The 20,677-nt window shown below is 32.8% G+C and overlaps 1 protein-coding gene across 2 annotated transcripts in view; it reads left to right on the top strand.

The window, feature by feature from the left end:
• The window catches only part of tmem132e (transmembrane protein 132E), a 601,474-nt gene that overhangs the window by 563,149 nt on the left and 17,648 nt on the right, over positions 1–20,677 (top strand). For both annotated transcript variants that reach the window (XM_056458536.1, XM_056458535.1), the window contains exon 7: positions 11,941–12,217. In XM_056458536.1, coding sequence (XP_056314511.1) covers positions 11,941–12,217 — 277 coding nt within the window. The remainder of the gene's footprint in view (positions 1–11,940; positions 12,218–20,677) is intronic.

Here is a 20,677-nt window from a genome sequence, read left to right as displayed (position 1 = left end):
GTTACGGGTCCTGGCAGCGGAACTCGTAAACAGATTAAAAGTGCCTGAATTATCAGGAGAAACAAAATCACATTGAGACTTGTAGCATAGTAGCATCTGTTTATTAACAGTCATATTATAGCAAACATGTCTTCACAAATCATGTACTGAAAATATATCCTCACACATCATGTTTCAATTAATCAAACATTCAGTTTTGTTCTCTTTGTTTTTCTCTTTTTTTAACCACAACGAATTCTTCAAATACTTATACACTCTGTACTCTCTTATCATTAACACATATAATTATTATACCTTCTGTATATTTATCAGTATGATACAGAATACACTTTAAATTCTTTTTCAACCATCTTTTTCCTTTTTGTTTCTCTGTGTATAACCATTTACCATAAAACTACTAAGCTGACAGAACAATCATGCGTCTGTTATTTGTATCATTTAAATTGTAACAGTTACACTTGACACCAATTCCCAATGTTACTCTCTACTCTCATAAACTTTATACATTAGCAAATATACAACCAATATATACAAATAAGTCATTTTCTGTTCAATTATCACATACTGAGTAAAATACATTTTATTTATTGGGGAGTCAGTTTTAACAAACATAACTCAAACCAACTGTCATTTTACCAGTACTTTCATCTGAATCACGCTACACAATAAACAACTGTAATTAAGCTATTCACTTTAAAACACATAGGAAATGTGTACTCATATGTTTTTACATGAATTATAATAAACACATTGACTTTTTTTTTATAAAACATACCTGAATTATCAGGAGAAACAAAATCACATTGAGACTTCAGTGTCTTTCCCCAGGCGCAGCATAGTAGCATCTGTAGTAAAAACAATGAGTATCGCCATGGTAACCCAAAGCGCAAGCTTTCTCAACTGCTGATGTTATTTTGTTTCAAACACAGTCATTAGTAGTGATAATAAATTACTTTTTGACAGTATATAAATTAATAAATTAATAAATACATAACGAAACAAACATTAATATTGTGAATACACAATGGTGTATCACACAAACATAAATTACGTGTCTTAAGTGTCAAAATACGTAAATTAAGTGTCAAACAACAAACGCAAAAACAGTCAAATCCATTTATTAAGTTTAAATTTTTACAGCATTAATTTAACAGTAAATTTCTTAATGTGATTAGTACTTTACACAATGTTAAATGTCATTTTACCTTTATTTTTTATTTTAATAAATTTTCTAATTATAATATTACTCTGGAAACGGCCACAACTTTAACCCCTTTAACAGAAGCTATAAATGACCGAGATACTGATAAAGGGTTATGAATATAGTCAATTTTTAAAAGAAGGTGTGACACCAAACCCAAATTTCACTGAGGGATAAGCAAATCATGTATAAACAAGATCGCACAAATTCATATGAATTACCCACTAAATCAAAAAGTTATGAATTGGCCTGAGATAGTGTTGGAAATATGAAACATAACATAGTCACGTAATTATAATTATAATGCTGATTTGCTGGTCAAGTTAAAAACTCACTCAAAAAAATGTTTTTTTTTTCTACGTATGTAAAATAAGCAACACAATTCTTGCGTTTTTTTTTTTTTTTTTTCGATGACCACTTAATTTTTTGATGTTCAATGCACTTAATTTTTTTTTAAACAATTAAGTTAGTTTAATTGATTTGTGTTGGTACAACATGAAGGAATTGTGTGGAACCCAGCATTTGTACAGTGCTGTTTATTATTTTGTGCATTTATTTAAAAAAAAATGATAAATAATTGTGAATAAAAGTAGATTTTTACTCATAAAATAAGGTAACACTTTAGCTTAAGTTCTATTTCTTATTAACTGACTATTATTAAGATAGTATTAGTACTTATAAAGTACATGTTTGCTTATTCTACACTGTAAAAAATGCTGCTCCACACAATTGATTAGTGTTGAGATAACATGAAGGAATGAAGGAATTCATTTTTTTTTTTTACGTAATTAAGTGGAATGAACATAAAAAATTAAGTTGTCTTGAAAAATCATAACCATACCCGATGATATCATAATCCCTATTCATAACCAAATTCTCAAAATAACTACCTTAATAGCTATTAATAAGCAGCTTTAAGTACTTTGAGCTAAAATTCATAATTGGTTTGTTAATAGAAAGAATTGTAGCTTAAAATAATAATAATCTCACTTTTACTGGTGATTCTTAATTAAAAAGAACTATTAACAGCCATTAAGAAGATAAATTTGATAGGTTTTGGTTTCATTCTAGATTTAAAGATCCAGTATAAAAAATATATAACAACACATTTGTTGTTTGTGTTGATAAAAGTGCAAAAAGCTTACGGGTCTGTGATCTAAGACTTAACTCACACTCAAGTGTGTGATGCTGTGTGTGGCAACACTAGTGTCTGCATTAAACCACTAATTAGTTAATTCACTGTTTACCACATGTAAGCTCAGTTCCACCACATACGGCAACACTGATGTAACACTAGCTGTTGCCAGTGCTTGTGAAAATATAGTGAAATATGCAACCGCGGCTTCCAAAACAAGTCCAATATATTTGAATTATTTTACATTATTAATACTGTGTAACATAATTTGCTTTATTGATACGGAAAATAACACCAGTACAAATATGTGTATCTACATGTGTTGTGTAGGTGCTAATGTTGTGTGAAATTACTTTTCAGCTGAAAAAGTAAAGGGATTATCTTTCATTTTAGGTGATTTTATTATATTTACTTAATAACCTAAATACTGTATAGTCTGGATAAATCAATTCAGAGAAGAATAATTATATTAATAATTATATAATTTTAAACTGAAGAACAGTTATGGAGACAACTGAATATGAAAAAGAAAACTAAATGAGAAATTAGTTCAACAATTAAAGGTATACGTTCACAAAAGCAGAGCAATTGTAAATATATCATTTTGGTTAATGAGACATTTCCCGTATATTTCAACTAATGGTTCTCTTTGGCTGACATCTCCTAATGCTTAAGAATTAATGAAATATTTTGGAAATGTATATCAATATATGGTATGTATGAAATATAGTGTCATTAATTTAAAACATTTTGTGTTTTAACTCATATATTGCTTAATATTTAAATGTTATTTAATAATGTTAAATGTTTTAATAAAGCTAAAAGGTCCTGAAAAAGATTTAAAGAATTAAGAGCTTCATTTTTATTGTCTATGCATTGAGATTTATGTTAACACAATTATATAGGCGTCATGACAATCATGTTTATAACATATTTATGACAAGTCATGTTGTCCTGTTAATGTCATGTTGTCATAACCCAGCAGGCACAGAATTTCAACATGATGTCAGATTGAACCCCAACATCGTGGGCATTTTGCAGTTTGTTTGTGAATGAAAATCAGAACGTCAGAACCCAATGTTAGGCTCACAACAATGTCCAACGGCCAACCTAAATGATGTTACAGCTTGATGTTGTGTGGATGTTACCACTATGACGTCTATCAGATGTTGGATTTTGGTTGCTACACCTGACGAATAAATGTCAGTATTTGACATCAATTTATGACATTGGTTTAAGATGTTGGTTTGACGTTAGATTTTGGTAACTTTCCAACACAACCTAAAATCAACCAAATATCAACATAATTTGAGGTCGTTATTCACGTCAAAATAATGTTGTCCTTAGACGCTGGGTATACATTGAATTTTGATCACCCGATGACACGACCTACTGTATATCTAACCTAATATTAACGTCTTATGACGTTGTGTGCCTCCTGGGACCAAAGACAGGTTATTATGTACAGTGTTTGTTTATGTCAAGTTGTTATAACAAGGACATCCAAACAATGTCACCTTTGCATTTAAAATGACATAACTGAGCTAATGACACTTAATGACTGTTGTCATAAGCATGCTTCTCATCTAAATTCAGTTCATGTTTCATGTTATGATTATAATAGTTCAATGGCAGTCTTATGTAAGCATCCTTCAAGTAAAAGGTTACCCAAAAAGATACACTCAAACAATTATGTTTGCTGTTTGAATGATAAATAAAATTAATCATAATTCTGTTGCACTACTACACTTGATTTTGGTTTTATTGTAAAAAAAAAAAGAATGTTTAATGAGAATCTGAAATATTTTATAGCAAAAAATAAAGATAATTTAGTGTTCAAAAATGTTTTATTTTGAATATTTTTTTTAAATTGATCTTACACTTCATATTTTCAGATTTTTCATAGTGTATTAATTCCAGTACTTTTACCATAAACCGACATATCAACCATTTGGTAGAGGTTGATAATTTAGAAATTATGGTATGTGTTGAGGAACAAAAAATGCATTGAGTGTGTTAAACAGTGACATTAGGAGTTAAGAAATGCAATCCATTTTTTTTTTCTTGGTGGGGCAGTTCAAGGGTTAATTCCCTCATGTTGCCTCAACACAAATTGATTGTGTGGAACCCAGCATTGTTCACAGTGTAGTTGCATCCTGCTTTTTCCCACATCGTTTTGTCGCAATTTGATCTTCTAAAACAAAAAAAGGTCATTCCTCTCTCATGTATGTTTACGTCTGTTAACATTCATTTAATAATGTTGTAGCTGATTTTTTTCACTCAAGGGGAGAAGGAAGGTTCAGGATGTTTGAGGCTACAGATGTTGCATTATTGCACTATTATTAGCTATAAACAGTCTGTGACTGACTAGAAATGACTATAGGTTGCTTGTCATATTTACCCAAAAACAAATCAACATATTATTAAGATTATACCGTAAGTGGCATGGTGGCTCGGGGGTTAGCGCTGTTGCCTCACAGCAAGAAGTTTGCTGGTTCGAGTCCCGGCTGGGTCAGTTGGCTTTTCTGTGTGGAGTTTGCATGTTGTCCTCGTGTTTGCATGGGTTTCCTCTGGGTGCTCCGGTTTCTCCCACAGACAAAGACATGCGGTACAGGTGAATTGAATAAACTTAATTTGTCGTAGTATATGTGTGTGAATGAGTGTATGGGTGTTTCCCAGTACTGGGTTGCAGCTGGAAGGGCATCGGTGTGTAAAATATATGCTGGATAAGTTGGCAAATAAAAGGACTAAGCTGAAGGAAAATGAATGAATGAATGAATGAATGAATGAATGAATGAATGAATGAATGAATGAATTTTATACAGCTTAAAAACAACAAAAAATCCACTTGTTATCAACAGACTTGTCAGTTTTGGGTATATCGTAATTACATTCCATTATATGCATGTTACATTTTCATAAATTAGATTGTATTCAGTTCAGAAACCGATTCAGTTATACCAAAGAGTCCTGTCTGAATAATGCCTTATTCTCATCTGTTTACCCGTTTCTTTTTCATTTCTACTGGCCTGTCCATTTCATTCCGCTACATTGCTCGATGTAAATACGTGTCAGTGGGCAGGTTTCTCACATTGGCCTTCCACACCGATTGATTGATGTGGCTCACTAAACTGCTGAAACAATGATGTGTCTGCAAAAACTGGACACCGTTTTTTATTGGATGAGCAGGTTCCTGGTGCATGAAATCTTCAGTTTTCTTGACACCCTAATGAGTTCAAGCAAAGCCCCATTCTTGAGGTGTGTTTCTCAGCTCAGAGACTCAAATTAACCTGCATGAGGAGACTAGAAAACACGACCGTCCTCAAGAACATGCAGCATTTCAGTCTGGCAGGTTCAACTGATGCAAACAAAACAAAAAAAAAAAACTCTTGATTTTTACCTCCATGGAAACAGACGGCGGTGTAAAACTCAGACCAAAGTGCTGATCAACAGCTACTCTTTGTAACACTAACACTAGCTGCTTTCTAGTGAAAATATAATGAAATATGCAAATGCAGCTTCAAAAACAAGTCCAGTATCTTTCAGTTATTTTCACATTATTCATTTTTTGTGATATCAATCGCTTTATTGATACTGAATCTAACATCAGTTCAAATGTGTGTATGTGTGCACTATCTAGGTGTGTTGTGTATGTGCTAATATTGGGTGAAATTAGATATAAAGACACTAGATATTGTAATTAAATTACTTTTCAGCTGAAAAACTAAAGTAAGAGATTACTTTTCATTTTTATGTAAATTTATTATAGTTACGTATGAACTTCCTTAATTGCTGGACATAAATTTAACAGTCTGGATAAATCAATCAGAGAATTAGATTTATAAATAAATATATATATATATATATATATATATATATATATATATATATATATATATATATATATATATATATATATATATATATATATATGAGCAATATTACATGAGTAGCAGTGCGATATGGCTGTATGTTGGCACTGATGCCTCCAGCGTTGGCTCAAAGCCGTAGCCGCATTAAGTGCCTTAATGCCCCAACAGAGACGATGTATAGCCGTTTCACACTGCTATGGGTGTGATATTGCATTTATACAACAGTTCGACGTTATAATTGTGTATATATAAAGAAAATCAATCACGGAGAGTCTCAAAAACCTTTTTGTATAAGGAGCTACTTTCTTCCGCCACTCATTCATATCTGCACCTGACAGACAGAACAGCAGAAACCGTTGCAAATTCACAAACATCACTTTAGAACTAGTATTTGAATGATTCTCTAGCACAGGGGTTGCCAAACTTTTCAGCCTGTGACCCCTAAAATAATGTCAGTGATTCGCAACCCCCAAATTCCTTGGCGGTGGTAATAAATATACAAACGTTGCTCACACAACAATAGGTCTATATAAACATGAGCATATTGACAACACACACAAAGGTGCAACAGCCTAACAACCATATTATTTTTCTAGTCATTTTTTTTTATTTAATATTAACCTGAGCTAAAGAGAATAGTGGAGACAATGTTTTCAGAACAAGTCTATTCTTGGTTTAATTTTGGAGACCGACCATCAGAGATCATTCTCAATGTTTAGTTGTGGCTTGTATTTTTTTTTTTTTTTATGTATTTGATTGCCATAAAGTTCAACCTGGTGCTATAAAATCAATCTGCTGCAGCTGCAGCTGACGCTATTGCTTTGTTGTTAATCTAATGTTAACACACCAATCCTATGAACAAAATTATTTAAAGGCTGATGGCTTTTCATTTACATGTTGTTGTTTTTATTTTTAAAAACTACTATTTTATCTTCTGTGGGTCATGGTTAAAATATGGTCATTTAAATGGTTTAATAAAAATGATTTGACTTTTAGAAATCACCAAGTGACCCCCTGTCATTGTACTGTGACCCTCCAGGGGGTCCCGACCCCCACTTTGGGAACCACTGCTCTAGCACAACGTCTAAAAAGTTATGACAAAACAAGTGATTTTGCTCACATTTAAAGATTATAAGGCTGAATGGCATGAAATTCCATCAGTCTACAAAGATTTCCCAGTATGTCTCTGTTGCAATCGGGATATTGCAATTATTAACGCAGAAAAAGCAAACACCAGATAACTATGGTATAAACACAGCACTAAAACATACAAAAAACTGTTCAATAATGATTTGTTCAGGTGTAGTTTGAAATTTATGTTGTGTTTTTCTCCCCTAAAGACTTATGTGGTCTCTGTCGCCATCTTGTGGCAGAATGTCAACCGTTTTTGCTCTGCTCAATATGACAGGCTGATGGCCACCAATATGCTGAATCTCAGAAATTATAAATATTTTAAATAGGCACTATCCTTAATAAATAAGCTGCATAGTTACAATCTACACAACTACATTCTTGCCTACAAAAACAGCTGCAATATTCGTCAAACTGTAGTGAGTTTATTGATCTGCTGTCACTCTATGTGGGCGGAGTAATACACATGAGTAAAGTGGCACAGTTATTAGCCAATGAGATTTAAGAACCAAACATAACTGTTGTACAAATATATATATATATATATATATATATATATATATATATATATATATATATATATATATATATATATATATATATATATATATATATAAATGTGTGTGTGTGTGTGTGTGTGTGTGTGTGTGTGTGTGTGTGTGTGTGTGTGTGTGTGTGTGTGTGTGTGTGTTGCTGAATTATTATTCATGTACACAAAAAAATTAGATATTAGTTCGACAATATAAGGTACAAGTTCACAAACACATTATTACCTCAAGACAGGCGCCGGTGTAAAACTCAGAAGAGACCAAGCTTTTATGAGTCTTCTACTGATGCGTTTGTGTGTCTGTCAGTCATTCTTTGTTGCTGAGTAGTACCAGTGTGTCCCCTTACATGCTAACACGGTGCTTTACATTCAGCTTAATTTAGGCTAATCGATAAGTAGGGCATGCTTTGTCAGTCGCAGGAAGACAGCTGTCTCTGCATCTCCAGTTGTTTGATTAATTAGTTATGTGTGTAGAATGGATGAAGTTGCGTTCGGCTTTTAAGATACAGCCAGGCATTACTCTCGCTTACTTCACGTGCATGGAGACACAGATTAGATACACTGCAGAAAAAAAATGCCCTTCTTACTCAACTTTTTCGTCCTAATATGTAAAACCTTTTCTAGACAAGCAAAAAACACAGCCTTGTTTTCAGAAGTAATATGTCAAAATTAAGTGTTTTTCTCTAAAACAAGCAAACTAATTTGCCAATTCGATAAGCAAAATAATTTTACATGAAAATGAACACATTTGTCAGATTATTTTGCTTGTTTTAATGAAAACTCACTTAATTTTGACATTATTTCTGAAAACAAGACAATATTGTTTGCTTGTCTAGAAAACGCTTCTTGATTCAAGATTTTTTTTTTTTTTATTGGACTAGAAACGCTATTTGAACAAAAAATATAAAGATGTATGAAGCACACAAAACATGCTGATGCAAAATGTCCTTGAAATGGGTATCAGGCTGATAAACTTTATGATAATGGGACTTTGGCTATATATTGTGTTAGGTGGAATTCTCTAAAATGGAGGATTGTTTGCATATTGTTATTTTAACACTCAATGTCTGAAATAAATACAAATTCAGTAACAAATAATTCACATTTGTAGATATGTGCGAATCACAGAGTAGAAATGGTGGTACAGTATCTTATAGCATCATCCGCTATGTGTCTGAATTATTATTACTCATATAAGCTTTTGTGCATCATTTCACATTTAAAGTTTACATTAAAGAGTGAAAAAACAGTGTCTGCAAATGTCTTACATTTCAAATACAACATATTAGGCCTTAAATATTGTGTTGTAGGTCTTAATTTTTTTTTAACAGGTCTTAATTTTGCTAAGTCCATGTAAATTTACAAAAATAAAAAATAAAAAATCCATTTCAACCCTTAACTACCCCACCAAGAAAAATAATTATGTTAACACACTGAATGCATTTTTCTTCAACACCTCCCATAATTTCTAAAACATCAGCCTCTACCAAATGGTTGATATAGTATGTCAGTTTATGGTAAAAGTACCCAAATTAATACGTATACTATGACAAATCTGAAAAAATTATAGGACCAATTTATTAATATATATATATATATATATATATATATATATATATATATATATATATATATATATATATATATATATATATATATATGTATATGTATATATATTCAAAATAAAAAATTTCTGAATACTAAATCATCTTTATTTTTTGAAGTATGCCATAAAATATTTCGGATTCTCATTTAACATGCTTTCTCATTTTTTTGTTAGTTTGTTTGTTTGTTTTTACAATAAAAAACAAAATCAAGTCTAGTAGTGCAACAGGATTATGCTTGTTTGATTTAATTTTTTTTTTTTTTTGTAAACCAACAAGGTGTATGTGTAAGCCATTATTTAAAATAGTCATTCTTTAAATGACTTTAACAGTCAATATTTAAAACAGTCAAAACATGGTGAACCATTTGGTAGAGCAGCCAGTCAACGTTTTTTTGACAATGAAGCAAGTGAACTTCTTTTAATTATACCCAACTAGGCCATTAGAAAATAAAATCCTCAGTATTTAGCTCTTTATGAGTCTGAAATTTCATTTGAAATGGTCCTAAAAATTCTTATATTTGACTTAATGAAACCTACAGGAACCCTGAGTGTATTTTTATTGTTAGCATTTTGGTCACTTTACAATAAGGTTTCATACAAAGTAAGAATGTGCAATGCTTTTACAGCATTTGTTAATCAGTCGTTAACTAATGCATTATGAAAATCCAAAATTGTGCTTGCTATGTAAAGGATAAAGTACATCTAGGTGGTTGTTACTGCATAATAAAGCCTGACAGGTTTATCGGCAGCCCAATGCGAATGGAAATGGCTAATATTAACATGAGCCTCTTTCATAGGCGATACCGGTAAATATTCAAAAAAGCGCTGTTCACACAGGCAAAGACATTCCAGAATTTTTTCCGGAAAAGACCATTCACACATTCATTCTAAAATACTAGTAAATTCTGACACCATTAACCAGATATGAGCTCTAGACAGCTGTGCTTGTATTTGTAAACATAGAAGTGGTCGGGGGCTTTGTAGATGATTTCACTTTTATTTAAAGCTTTAGCGTTCATGCAGCTGCTTTGTCCCAGAGACATTTAAAGGCAGAAGTGCGAACCACAGCTAAACGTTTACCCATTTGCCTACATTACAAATTCTGTGGATGGGTAAGTATTGTGAACAACTTTGATAAAAACATGAAGGAACACTTTTGCATGTTGAGATGTACAAAATATGTGTGTGTGTGTTGGCGTTCAATGGCTGCTTTCCGTGCACACGCCTCAAGCAACTAAAGCTGAGCTCGAAGGTAAACAAACAGCGGTTTATCATATCATAAGCATTTTATTGCAATTTTTTTACACAGTTGGCATTCGGAGGGAACATACTGTAGAAACGTTATCTGACTAACATCTAGCAGCTAAATTTGTCTGGAAAAATATTCAAAGGCTTTTATTTTCATAAGCGATGTGGATGTGAATGCGTCTGAATGTTCTGATTGGCTGGAGTAGACGTCTCACATCAGTGGATTCTAGACGTGAATGCGCTCTTTCCGGCAATCTTTCTTCACACAGAGCAGCATTCTGGCAAACTACCGGTAAAGTTACAATTTCTCTTTCTGGACGATTGCCTAAACAAATTTACCGGTATTTTCAAAAAGGGCCTGTTCACACATGCAGACCTTTCCGGAAAAATGACGGTAATTTTTCGGAAAGGTCTGCATGTGTGAAAAAAGCTATGATTTTGCATGTGATGACAATATATTTTCAATGCAATATTAATTTATCATTGATTGTATATTTGTAATATCAATAATGTGAGTAATATTCACAATATATTTTGACATAATGTGATCAATATTAATTCCTTCACCATTTTTTCATTAAAATGTTTGTTGATACTGTCACAACATGTAACAAGAATGTTGTGACAGTTGTCTGGAGCATTACACAAAAATATTGGTCTTCATAATCTTTCTTTCCTCATCATCTGTCTTCATTTGTATTGAAAGTTACTCATTTTCTAACTTGGATTATAGAATTATAAATTCACAATATGGAAATCTACTTGCTTATCCTTTTGTAAATTATGTGAATGGTGTTTAATGACCAAAATCGTGTTTGTTTTTTCTAAAATATAATTTTAGAAGAGATCTTCTTTTTGTCTAACATTTGGGCTATAACTTGAAACATAAATAGTACCACACCAATAACAAAAAGCAGCATTGTAACAATTTTAATCCCTGTTTCGGGAAAAGAAAATAAGTCAATCTACAGGTGTGAATGCACCCTAAAACAAGCAAAAATAATCTGCCAATGGCATAAACAAAATAATCTTACTTCAAAAAGGTAAAATAGGATTATTTTGCTCTTTGTCTAACATTTTTCTATAACTTGACACATAATAAATAGTAAAGGACAAACAATCTTTGTATGTGAATGGAAGTGAGTGTAACGTAGGTTTGTGAATGTCTTACTCACTACGACCTGTCAATCATCTTCTCAGAACGGCCAGAGACAGTGACGACGACGATGACGATGACCGTAAAGTGAGCCGAGGATGTACACTCCAGTACCAGAGGGCCCAGATTAAGGTTTTGACCCAGTTTCACACAACTTCATCCGAAGGCACAAACCAGATGATCACCATGCTGGGTCCAGACTGGCAAGTGGATGTGACGGAGCTGGTGCAAGACTCCCTGAAAGTGGTGGATGGACGGGTGGCCGAGCTGGTGGACAGGACAGTGCTAGTGGCCAATGAGCTTGGATCATCTACTCTGAAGGTAGAACACAAATAAAATTCTAAATGCAGGATTGATGGGGGGATAAAAATGTGTTTTAGTAAGCTCTCAGTAGCATAAAATACCATGCAATATATATTCAATTTAATTTGCTAGATTACATTCTCTTCATACAAAAATTATTGGACAACAGGTCCTTACTCAGGGATATTATACCTGTCGAGACATAATGCAAAGTGTCTGAGGGACAATTATTCAAGCCTTTTTACTGTCTCGTATATATTCAAGTACAAACTTTATATTCCTCCCTGGTGTTACATTTTTAAGCACTAGCACAGGGCCTGTTTTATTTAACATTTGTTTTTTTTTGTTTTTTTTTATTTGATGTTTATTTTATTTTATAGTTTTGTATTATGTTCTGTTTTGTCTTACATTGTTTCATTATTAATTGTTTGTTTATTTATTTATTTAAATTTTGTGTTTCTGGAACACATATTCAAATATTCCCAGTAGTGGGTTGCGGCTGGACATATAGACAAATATTCCCAGTTGTGGGTTGCAGCCGGACATACAGTATAGGCAAATATTACCAGTAGTGGGTTGCAGCCCGACATATAGGCAAATATTTCCAGTAGTGGGTTGCGGATGGAAATTTAGGCAAATATTCTCAGTTGTGGGTTGCGACTGGACATATAGGCAAATATTTCCAGTAGTGGGTTGCGGCTGGAAGGGCATCCACTGCGTAAAACATATGTCAGAATAGTTGGCGGTTCATTACGCTGTGGCGACTCCTGATAAATAAAGGACTAAGCCAAAGGAATATGAATGAATTGATGGATGGATGAATGGAACATCAGATGGGATTGTAGATTTTTCTTTTTTCTTTCAAATATTTTTTTCTTATTTACTTAATTTTTTAATTATTATTGTTTAATAATAATAATTAATTACTTTTATTGTTTATTATGTTTTTTTTTTGTTACTGGAACAGCAAATGAGAGTGAGGATCAATACTATTTTCTTATCCTTATTTTTGGTTTTTATAAAATTATTTTAGTCTTATTTGTTATTTTATTTTTTGTTATTTTTCAGTTTATTTTCATTCATTCATTCATTTTCTTTTCGGCTTAGTCCCTTTATTAATCTAGGGTCGCCACAGCGGAATGAACCACCAACTTATCCAGCATATGTTTTATGCAGCGGATGCCCTTCCAGCTGCAACCCATCACTGGGAAACATCCTTACACACTCATTCACAGACACTCATACAATACGATCAATTTTAGTTTACCCAATTGTCTTTGGACTGTGGGGGAAACCGGAGCACCCGGAGGAAACCCATACGAACTAGAACATGCAAACTCCACAAATGCCAACTCACCCAGCCGAGGCTCAAACCAGCGACCTTCTTGTTGTGAGGCAAACGTGCTACCCACTGCGCCACTGAGTCGCCTGATTTTATTTTATAGTTTTGTTTTTTGTTTTGTTTCACAATTTTTTTATTTTGTGTTTCTAAAACAGCAAATTGGATTGAAAATCAATACTGTTTTCTCATCTTTTTGTCTTACAAATATTTTAGTCTTGTTTATTATTTTATTTTACGTTATGTTTCATTTGATTTTATTTATTTTATGCAGCAAATGCGATTGAAGATTATTTTAGTTATGTTTATTTATTTGATTTTAGATATTTTTTGTTCTGTTTTTGTTTCATTTGTTTTATTAATTTATTTTTGTTTCGTTTTATTTTGTGTTTCTGGAACAGCAAATGGGATTGAAGATCAATAATCTTTTCTTATTTTTTTTTTGCTCACAATTATTTTTGTCTTCTTTATTATTTTATTTTCTGTTATTTTTCATTTTATTTTTATTATTATTTGAAGGTTTTATTTTTTGTTTTGTTTCACATTGTTAAACTTTTTTGTTTGTTTGTTTTGGGTTTCTGGAACAGCAAATGTGGTTGAAGATCAATACTGTTTTCTTATTTTGTTTTCTTACAGTTATTTTAGTCTTGTTTATTTATTTATTTTATTTTATAGTTTTGTTTTTTGTTCTGTTTTGATTCACATTGCTTTATTTTTTGTTTAATTTTATGTTGAGTTTCTGGAACAGTGATTGGGATTGTAGATCAATAATGCTTTTTATTGTTTTTTTTTTCTTACAATTATTTTAGTCTTGTTTATTTTATTTTATGTTACTTTTCATTTTATGTATTGATAGTTTAGTTTTTTGTTCTGTTTTGTTTTACAGGGTTTTACTGGTTTGTTTCTTTCATTTCATTTTCTGTTTCTGGAATAGCAAATGGGATTAAAGATTGATACTGTTTTTTGCTGTTTTTCTTATCTTAGTTTTTTTTTTCTTACAATTTTGTTTATTATTTTATTAGATTATTTTTTTTCATTTTATTTATTAATAGTTTTGTTTTTGTTCAGTTTTGTTTCACATTGTTTTTTTGTTGTTGTTTGTTTGTTTCATTTTATTTTGTGTTTCTTGAACAGCAAATGGGATTGAAGATCAATGCTGTTTTTTCATTTTTGTTTTTTGTTTTTTTAACAATTATTTTAGTCCTGTTTATTTATTTTATTTTACTTGTATTTATTTTTTTATTTAATAGTATTGTTTTTTTTTTGTTTTGTGTTGTTTCACATTGTTTTTTTATTTTTTAGTTTCATTTCATTTTGTGTTTCTGAAACAGCAAATGGTATTGAAGATTAATACTGCTTTTTCATTTTTTTTTCTTACAAATATTTAAGTCTTGTTTATTTATTTAATTTAATTTAATAGTTTTTTTTTTTTTTTTCGATTTTGTTTCACTTTTTATTTATTTCATTTTTTATTTGTGTTTCTGGAAAAGCAAAGAGGATTGAAGTTACTGTTTTCACATCTTTGATTTTTCCTACAATTGTTTTTGTTTATTTTATTGTATTTTATTATTTTTTTGTAATATTATTGTTTTTGACTTTTGTTTTTGTTTCACTTTGTTTTATTTTATATTGTGGTTTTGAAACAACAAATGGGATTGAAATTTGAAGATCAATACTGTTTACTCATCTTTGTCTTTTAATTTATTTTCAAAAGAGTCCAGAGTCAATCATTTAATCATTCATTCATTTTCTTTTCGGCTTAGTGCCTTTATTAATCTGGGGTCGCCACAGTGAAATGAACCACCAATTTATCCAGCATATGTTTTTCGAAGCGGATGCCCTTCCAGCTACAACCCATCACTAGGAAACAGAGTCAAACTTTTTTGGTTAATTGTTTTTAAACAGGCATATCAGATTGCTAATAATGTACATTTAGTTTACATATAAAAATTAACAAAGAGTGTGTTTATTTAAAATTCTGAAGACCTTTTTTAAACAATGTTTTTTTTTAAATAATGAATATGAGGTTGCTCCCCTGCTGTCTTTATCTTTTAATGCCGCTTTAGAAAGCTATTCATATGCATATTACGTCCCAGTAGGCTATTCAGAAACTGGGATGTTTGGGAAGAGAATTATCTCTGTCTTCCAAAACTTCAATAGTGTTAAATTGAGGGAATCATTCTTGAAAGTGAAGTTTTCTCTCTCCATTGAATCAGCACACAATCAATTCATTGTGCTCAAGCAGAGAGAGTTTTGATCGCTCGTGACAGTTTGATCACACCTCTTTCGCAGATGTTGACTGTTGTTTGGCTTCGCGAAGTATCTGTTTTCCCTCATAAACAAATTTGAGCATAAAAGGGAAAAGTTTGCTAATTAAACTAGGGAAAACTGCAAAGGTCATTAATAATTAATGGCCAATGCAGATTTCAAATGTTTTTTTTGTTTTTTGCTGAATGTGAGCTGAAAATAAACAAGGCTGAGAACAGAGCAGGATTTCACCCACAAAAAAAGAAAGAAAAAAAGGTATGAATAATGATGTTTATAAGTGAGACACACCAGGGCTTTTTTAGCTTATTTGGTGGGTCTTTGATCTTCATCTGCCACAGCACTCATCCACCCGTCATTATGACCTGAGTACAAAAACAAATTGACATCAGCTTTGAACGTCTACTACGACACATTGTTTTTTGGGAGCTTAGAAACAGCAGAAGGTATCGTTGACCCATTCTCAGCACTGGCTTAGCTCTAATATTCCTGTGAAATCAGCTATAGAAGCATTTCATGTACAATACTAATCTTACAAGCAATTAGTTACATTGTTCGTTCAGTTTAGTAAATACATTAACTAACGATAACTAATATATTATTGCAAAGTGTTTTTGGAACCATATACTGTATGTCCTGTACATTAGTGTCTTTACAGCATCTTAAACTCAAATTGCTTATCGTAATTTTAATAAATGCCACTAAATCTAAATATTGGAAAAATCTAATGAAAAGATTTAGCTCTTAAAGTGACTTTTGTTTCATGAATCAACCAGATCCATGGTTTCCACTGAAAATATGGATGCATGGATGGTTAATTTCAGCTTCTTGGATGGATGGATGGATGGATAATATCAGTTTTTTGTATGGATGGATGGATGATTCCGCTTTTTTGGATGGATGGATGGATGAATGATTTCAGCTTTTTTGGATGGATGGATGGATGGATGGAAGGATGGATGGGTGAATGAATGGATAGATAGATGGAAGGATGGATGATTTAAACTTTTTTGGATAGATGGATGGAAGGATGGATGATTACATGATTACATTTGGATGGATGGATGAATGGATGGATAATTTCAGCTTTTTGGATGGATGGATGGATAATTTCAGCTTTTGATGGATAGATGGATGGATAGATAATTTCTGCTTTTTTCCGATGGGTGGATGGATGGATGAATGGAGGAATGATTTCAGCTTCTCCGTTTTTTTGGATGGATGGATAGATAATTTCAGCTTTTTTCTGGATGGATGGATGGATAGATTAATGATTTTAGCTTTTTGAATGGGTGGATGGATGGATGGATGGATGGATGATTTCAGCTTTTTGGATGGATGGATGGATGGATGGATGGATGGAGGGATGGATGGATGGATGGGTGTATGGATGATTTCAGTTTTTTGTATGGTTGGATAGATGGACGATTCCACTTTTTTGGATGGATGGATGGATGAATGATTTAAGATTTTTTGGATGGATGGATGGATGGATGATTTCAGGTTTTTGGATGGAAGGATGGATAGATGATTTTAGTTTTTGGATGGATGGATGATTTCAGCTTTTTTGGATGGATGGATGGATGGACAGAAGATTTCTGCTTTTTTGGATTGATGGATATATGGATGGATGTATGGATGGATGATTTCAGCTTTGATGGATGGATGGATGATGGATAGATAGATGGATGGATGATTTAAGGGTTTTTTGGATGGATGGATGATTCAGCTTTTTTGCATGAATGACTGGATGGATGGATGGATAAATGCTTTCACAGTTTTTTTGGATGGATAGAAGATTTCAGATTTTTTGTATAGATGGATAGAAGGTTTTTAGCTTTTTGGATGGGTGGATGGATGGATGATTTTAGCTTCTTCGGATGGATGGATGGATGGATGGATGGATTGATTGATGGATGGAGGATTTCAGCTTTTAGATGGATGAATGGATAGATGGAAATATATCATGGTTTTTTAGATGGGTGGATGATGGATAGGGGATTTCAGTTTTTTTTGGATGGATGGATGGATGAATGGATGATTTCAGCTTTTTGGATGGATGGATGGATGGATGGATGGATGGATTGATGGATGGATGGAGGATTTCAGCTTTTAGATGGATGAATGGATAGATGGAAAGATATCATGGTTTTTTAGATGAGTGGATGATGGATAGGGGATTTCAGTTTTTATGGATGGATGGATGAATGGATGATTTTCGCTTTTTGAATGGGTGGATGGATGGATGGATGAATGGATGATTTCAGCTTTTTGGATGGATGGATGGATGGATGGATTGATGGATGGAGGATTTCAGCTTTTAGATGGATGAATGGATAGATGGAAAGATATCATGGTTTTTTAGATGGGTGGATGATGGATAGGGGATTTCAGTTTTTTTGGATGGATGGATGGATGAATGGATGATTTTCGCTTTTTTGGATGGATGAATGGATAGATTATTTCAGGGTTTTTTGGACGGATGGATGATGGATGGAGGATTTCAGGGTTTTTTGGATGGATGATGGATGGATGGATGGATGGATGGATGGATGATTTTTGCTTTTTTTAGATGGATGGATGGATGGATTAATGGATGTATGGATGGATGATTTTAGCTTTTATAGATGGATAAATGGGTAGATGGATGGATGGATGATTTCAGCTTTTTGGATGGATGGATGGATAAATAGATAGATAGGATATATATATATATATATATATATATATATATATATATATATATATATATATATATATATATATATATATATATATATAGATAGATAGATAGATAGATAGATAGATAGATAGAGAGAGAGAGAGAGAGAGAGAGAGAGAGAGAGAGAGAGAGAGAGAGAGAGAGAGAGAGAGAGAGAGAGAGAGGGAGGGAGGGAGGGAGGGAGGGAGGGAGGGAGGGAGGGAGGGATGGATGGATGATTTCAATTTTTTGGATGGATAGATATATGGATGGATGATTTAAGCTTTTTTGGATGGATGGATGGATGGATGGATGGTTAGATGAATAGATTTTTTTAAATATTTCCCACATTTTGTAAGGTGAAGATGAACAGCAAATTGTAATTTTTTGGCTAAACCATCCTTTTAATTGGCCTACCAGGCCCATCTTGTACAGTAATTAGCTTTTGGAGGAATAGGCAGATGCTTTTTTAGCCTTTGAACAGGCTCTATTCAAGCATCCATTGCTCTGGTTATAATGCAAAGATCAAAAGCAGGTACATCAGCAAGTATAATAAAACTAATTACAAGTGACTGGATACCAAACAAATGAGCCATTCTACAAGAATTACTTGTTAGCTTCCCTATTTTCAATCTGTCATTGGTTTTCTCTCCTTCAAATGTTACCATAGCTTTGAAGCTCGCCTTGAACTTAGAAAATAAAAAATGCAGAAACAAAAAACAGTTCAGTTCAATTATACATTAATCTGCCTTTCTCCCCTGGTCTACATCCAGTCAGAGGAAAGGAGGGAGAGGATTGTATAGGACTGGATGGTCAATGAACTGTAACAGTCTGCTACAAAACATTAGCGCATTGGGACATAAACAATGTGCATCTGTGACGTATGGGTCTCTCGCAAGCCTCGTCTGGATCAGGAAATGCCCGGGTTCATCTTCACCATTGCCCACAGCATGCCAAGAGAGCACTGTGTTCCTCCACAAGAGAAAAATGGCTGATATGCCAAAAAGATGGCCTCTTCACAGATGAAGTATAATCAGCAGCATGGCAAGTTCATAAACCGGCATCAACATCGAGAGCTTTTAGCTGGAGATGGATAATTCTGAAGAGGGAAGTAATAGCGGCTTGGATGGAAAAATGTTTGCAGCAGAGGTTGGCGATTTTTGAACACCATTAAAAGTCATTATGGGCTAAATTGTCAGAAGAAAAATTTGCTTTGCTGCCTCCTGTGTGGTTAAGTGTGACCATCTCTGACGCTGCCGTGATTCAGTCAATTATATATATGAAGGTAATATTATTGTTCTTTGTTTGGAATAGATATAATTGAAGAAGACGAGATAATGAGCTCAGTTCGCAAATATATTTTGATATTTGTAGCAAAAAATATTGTTATTATTATTATTAAAATGGATGAAGTTCATTCATTAATTTAGTCCTTTTCCTTCAGCTTAGTCATTTATCAGGGGTCGCCACAGTGGAAAGAACCGCCAACTATTCCTATATAAGTTTTACATAGCGGATGCCCTTCCAACCGCAACCCACTATTGGGAAACACCCATACATTCTCACAGTCACATATTCGAACATACACTACGGCCAATTTAGTTTATTTAATTCACCTATAGCGCATGTCTTTGGACTATGGGAGAAACCAGAGCACCCAGAGAAAACCCACGACAACACAGGGAGAACATGCAACCTCCACACAGAAATGCCAACTGGCCCAGTTGGGACTCGAACCAGCGACCTTCTTACTGCGAGGTGCTGGAGTCAAGGAGAGGATACTAATTAAAGTATTATACAATATTCAACTTAATATGACCTCTCTTATGTAAAATCAGTTTAAAAAAATATTTAATAATTAAGATTAAATAATAATAATAATAATAATAATAAATAGATTAAACTATTATTATTATTATTATTATTAATAATAATAATAATAATAATAATAATAATAATAATAATAATTATTATTATTATTATTATTATTTAAATATTTTTAAAAAAGTTTGCTGAAAATTAGAGCCCTGCTTTTAAACCCAAGCTCGTCGGGGCCCAAAAAAAAGCGCCAGTGATGCCTTGCGCATAGAGATTTTCAGCCACGTGCAATGGAGAACATAATGAGAAAAATTGCCAATGCGAACTTAAAACTTTGAAAAACACGAATAGTGTT

Source organism: Danio aesculapii, chromosome 5 (assembly GCF_903798145.1).
Source record: "Danio aesculapii chromosome 5, fDanAes4.1, whole genome shotgun sequence".
NCBI classification, from domain to species: Eukaryota; Metazoa; Chordata; class Actinopteri; order Cypriniformes; family Danionidae; genus Danio; species Danio aesculapii.
Note: the sequence above shows the minus strand (reverse complement) of the source record. Positions and strands in the feature narration are given on the sequence as shown.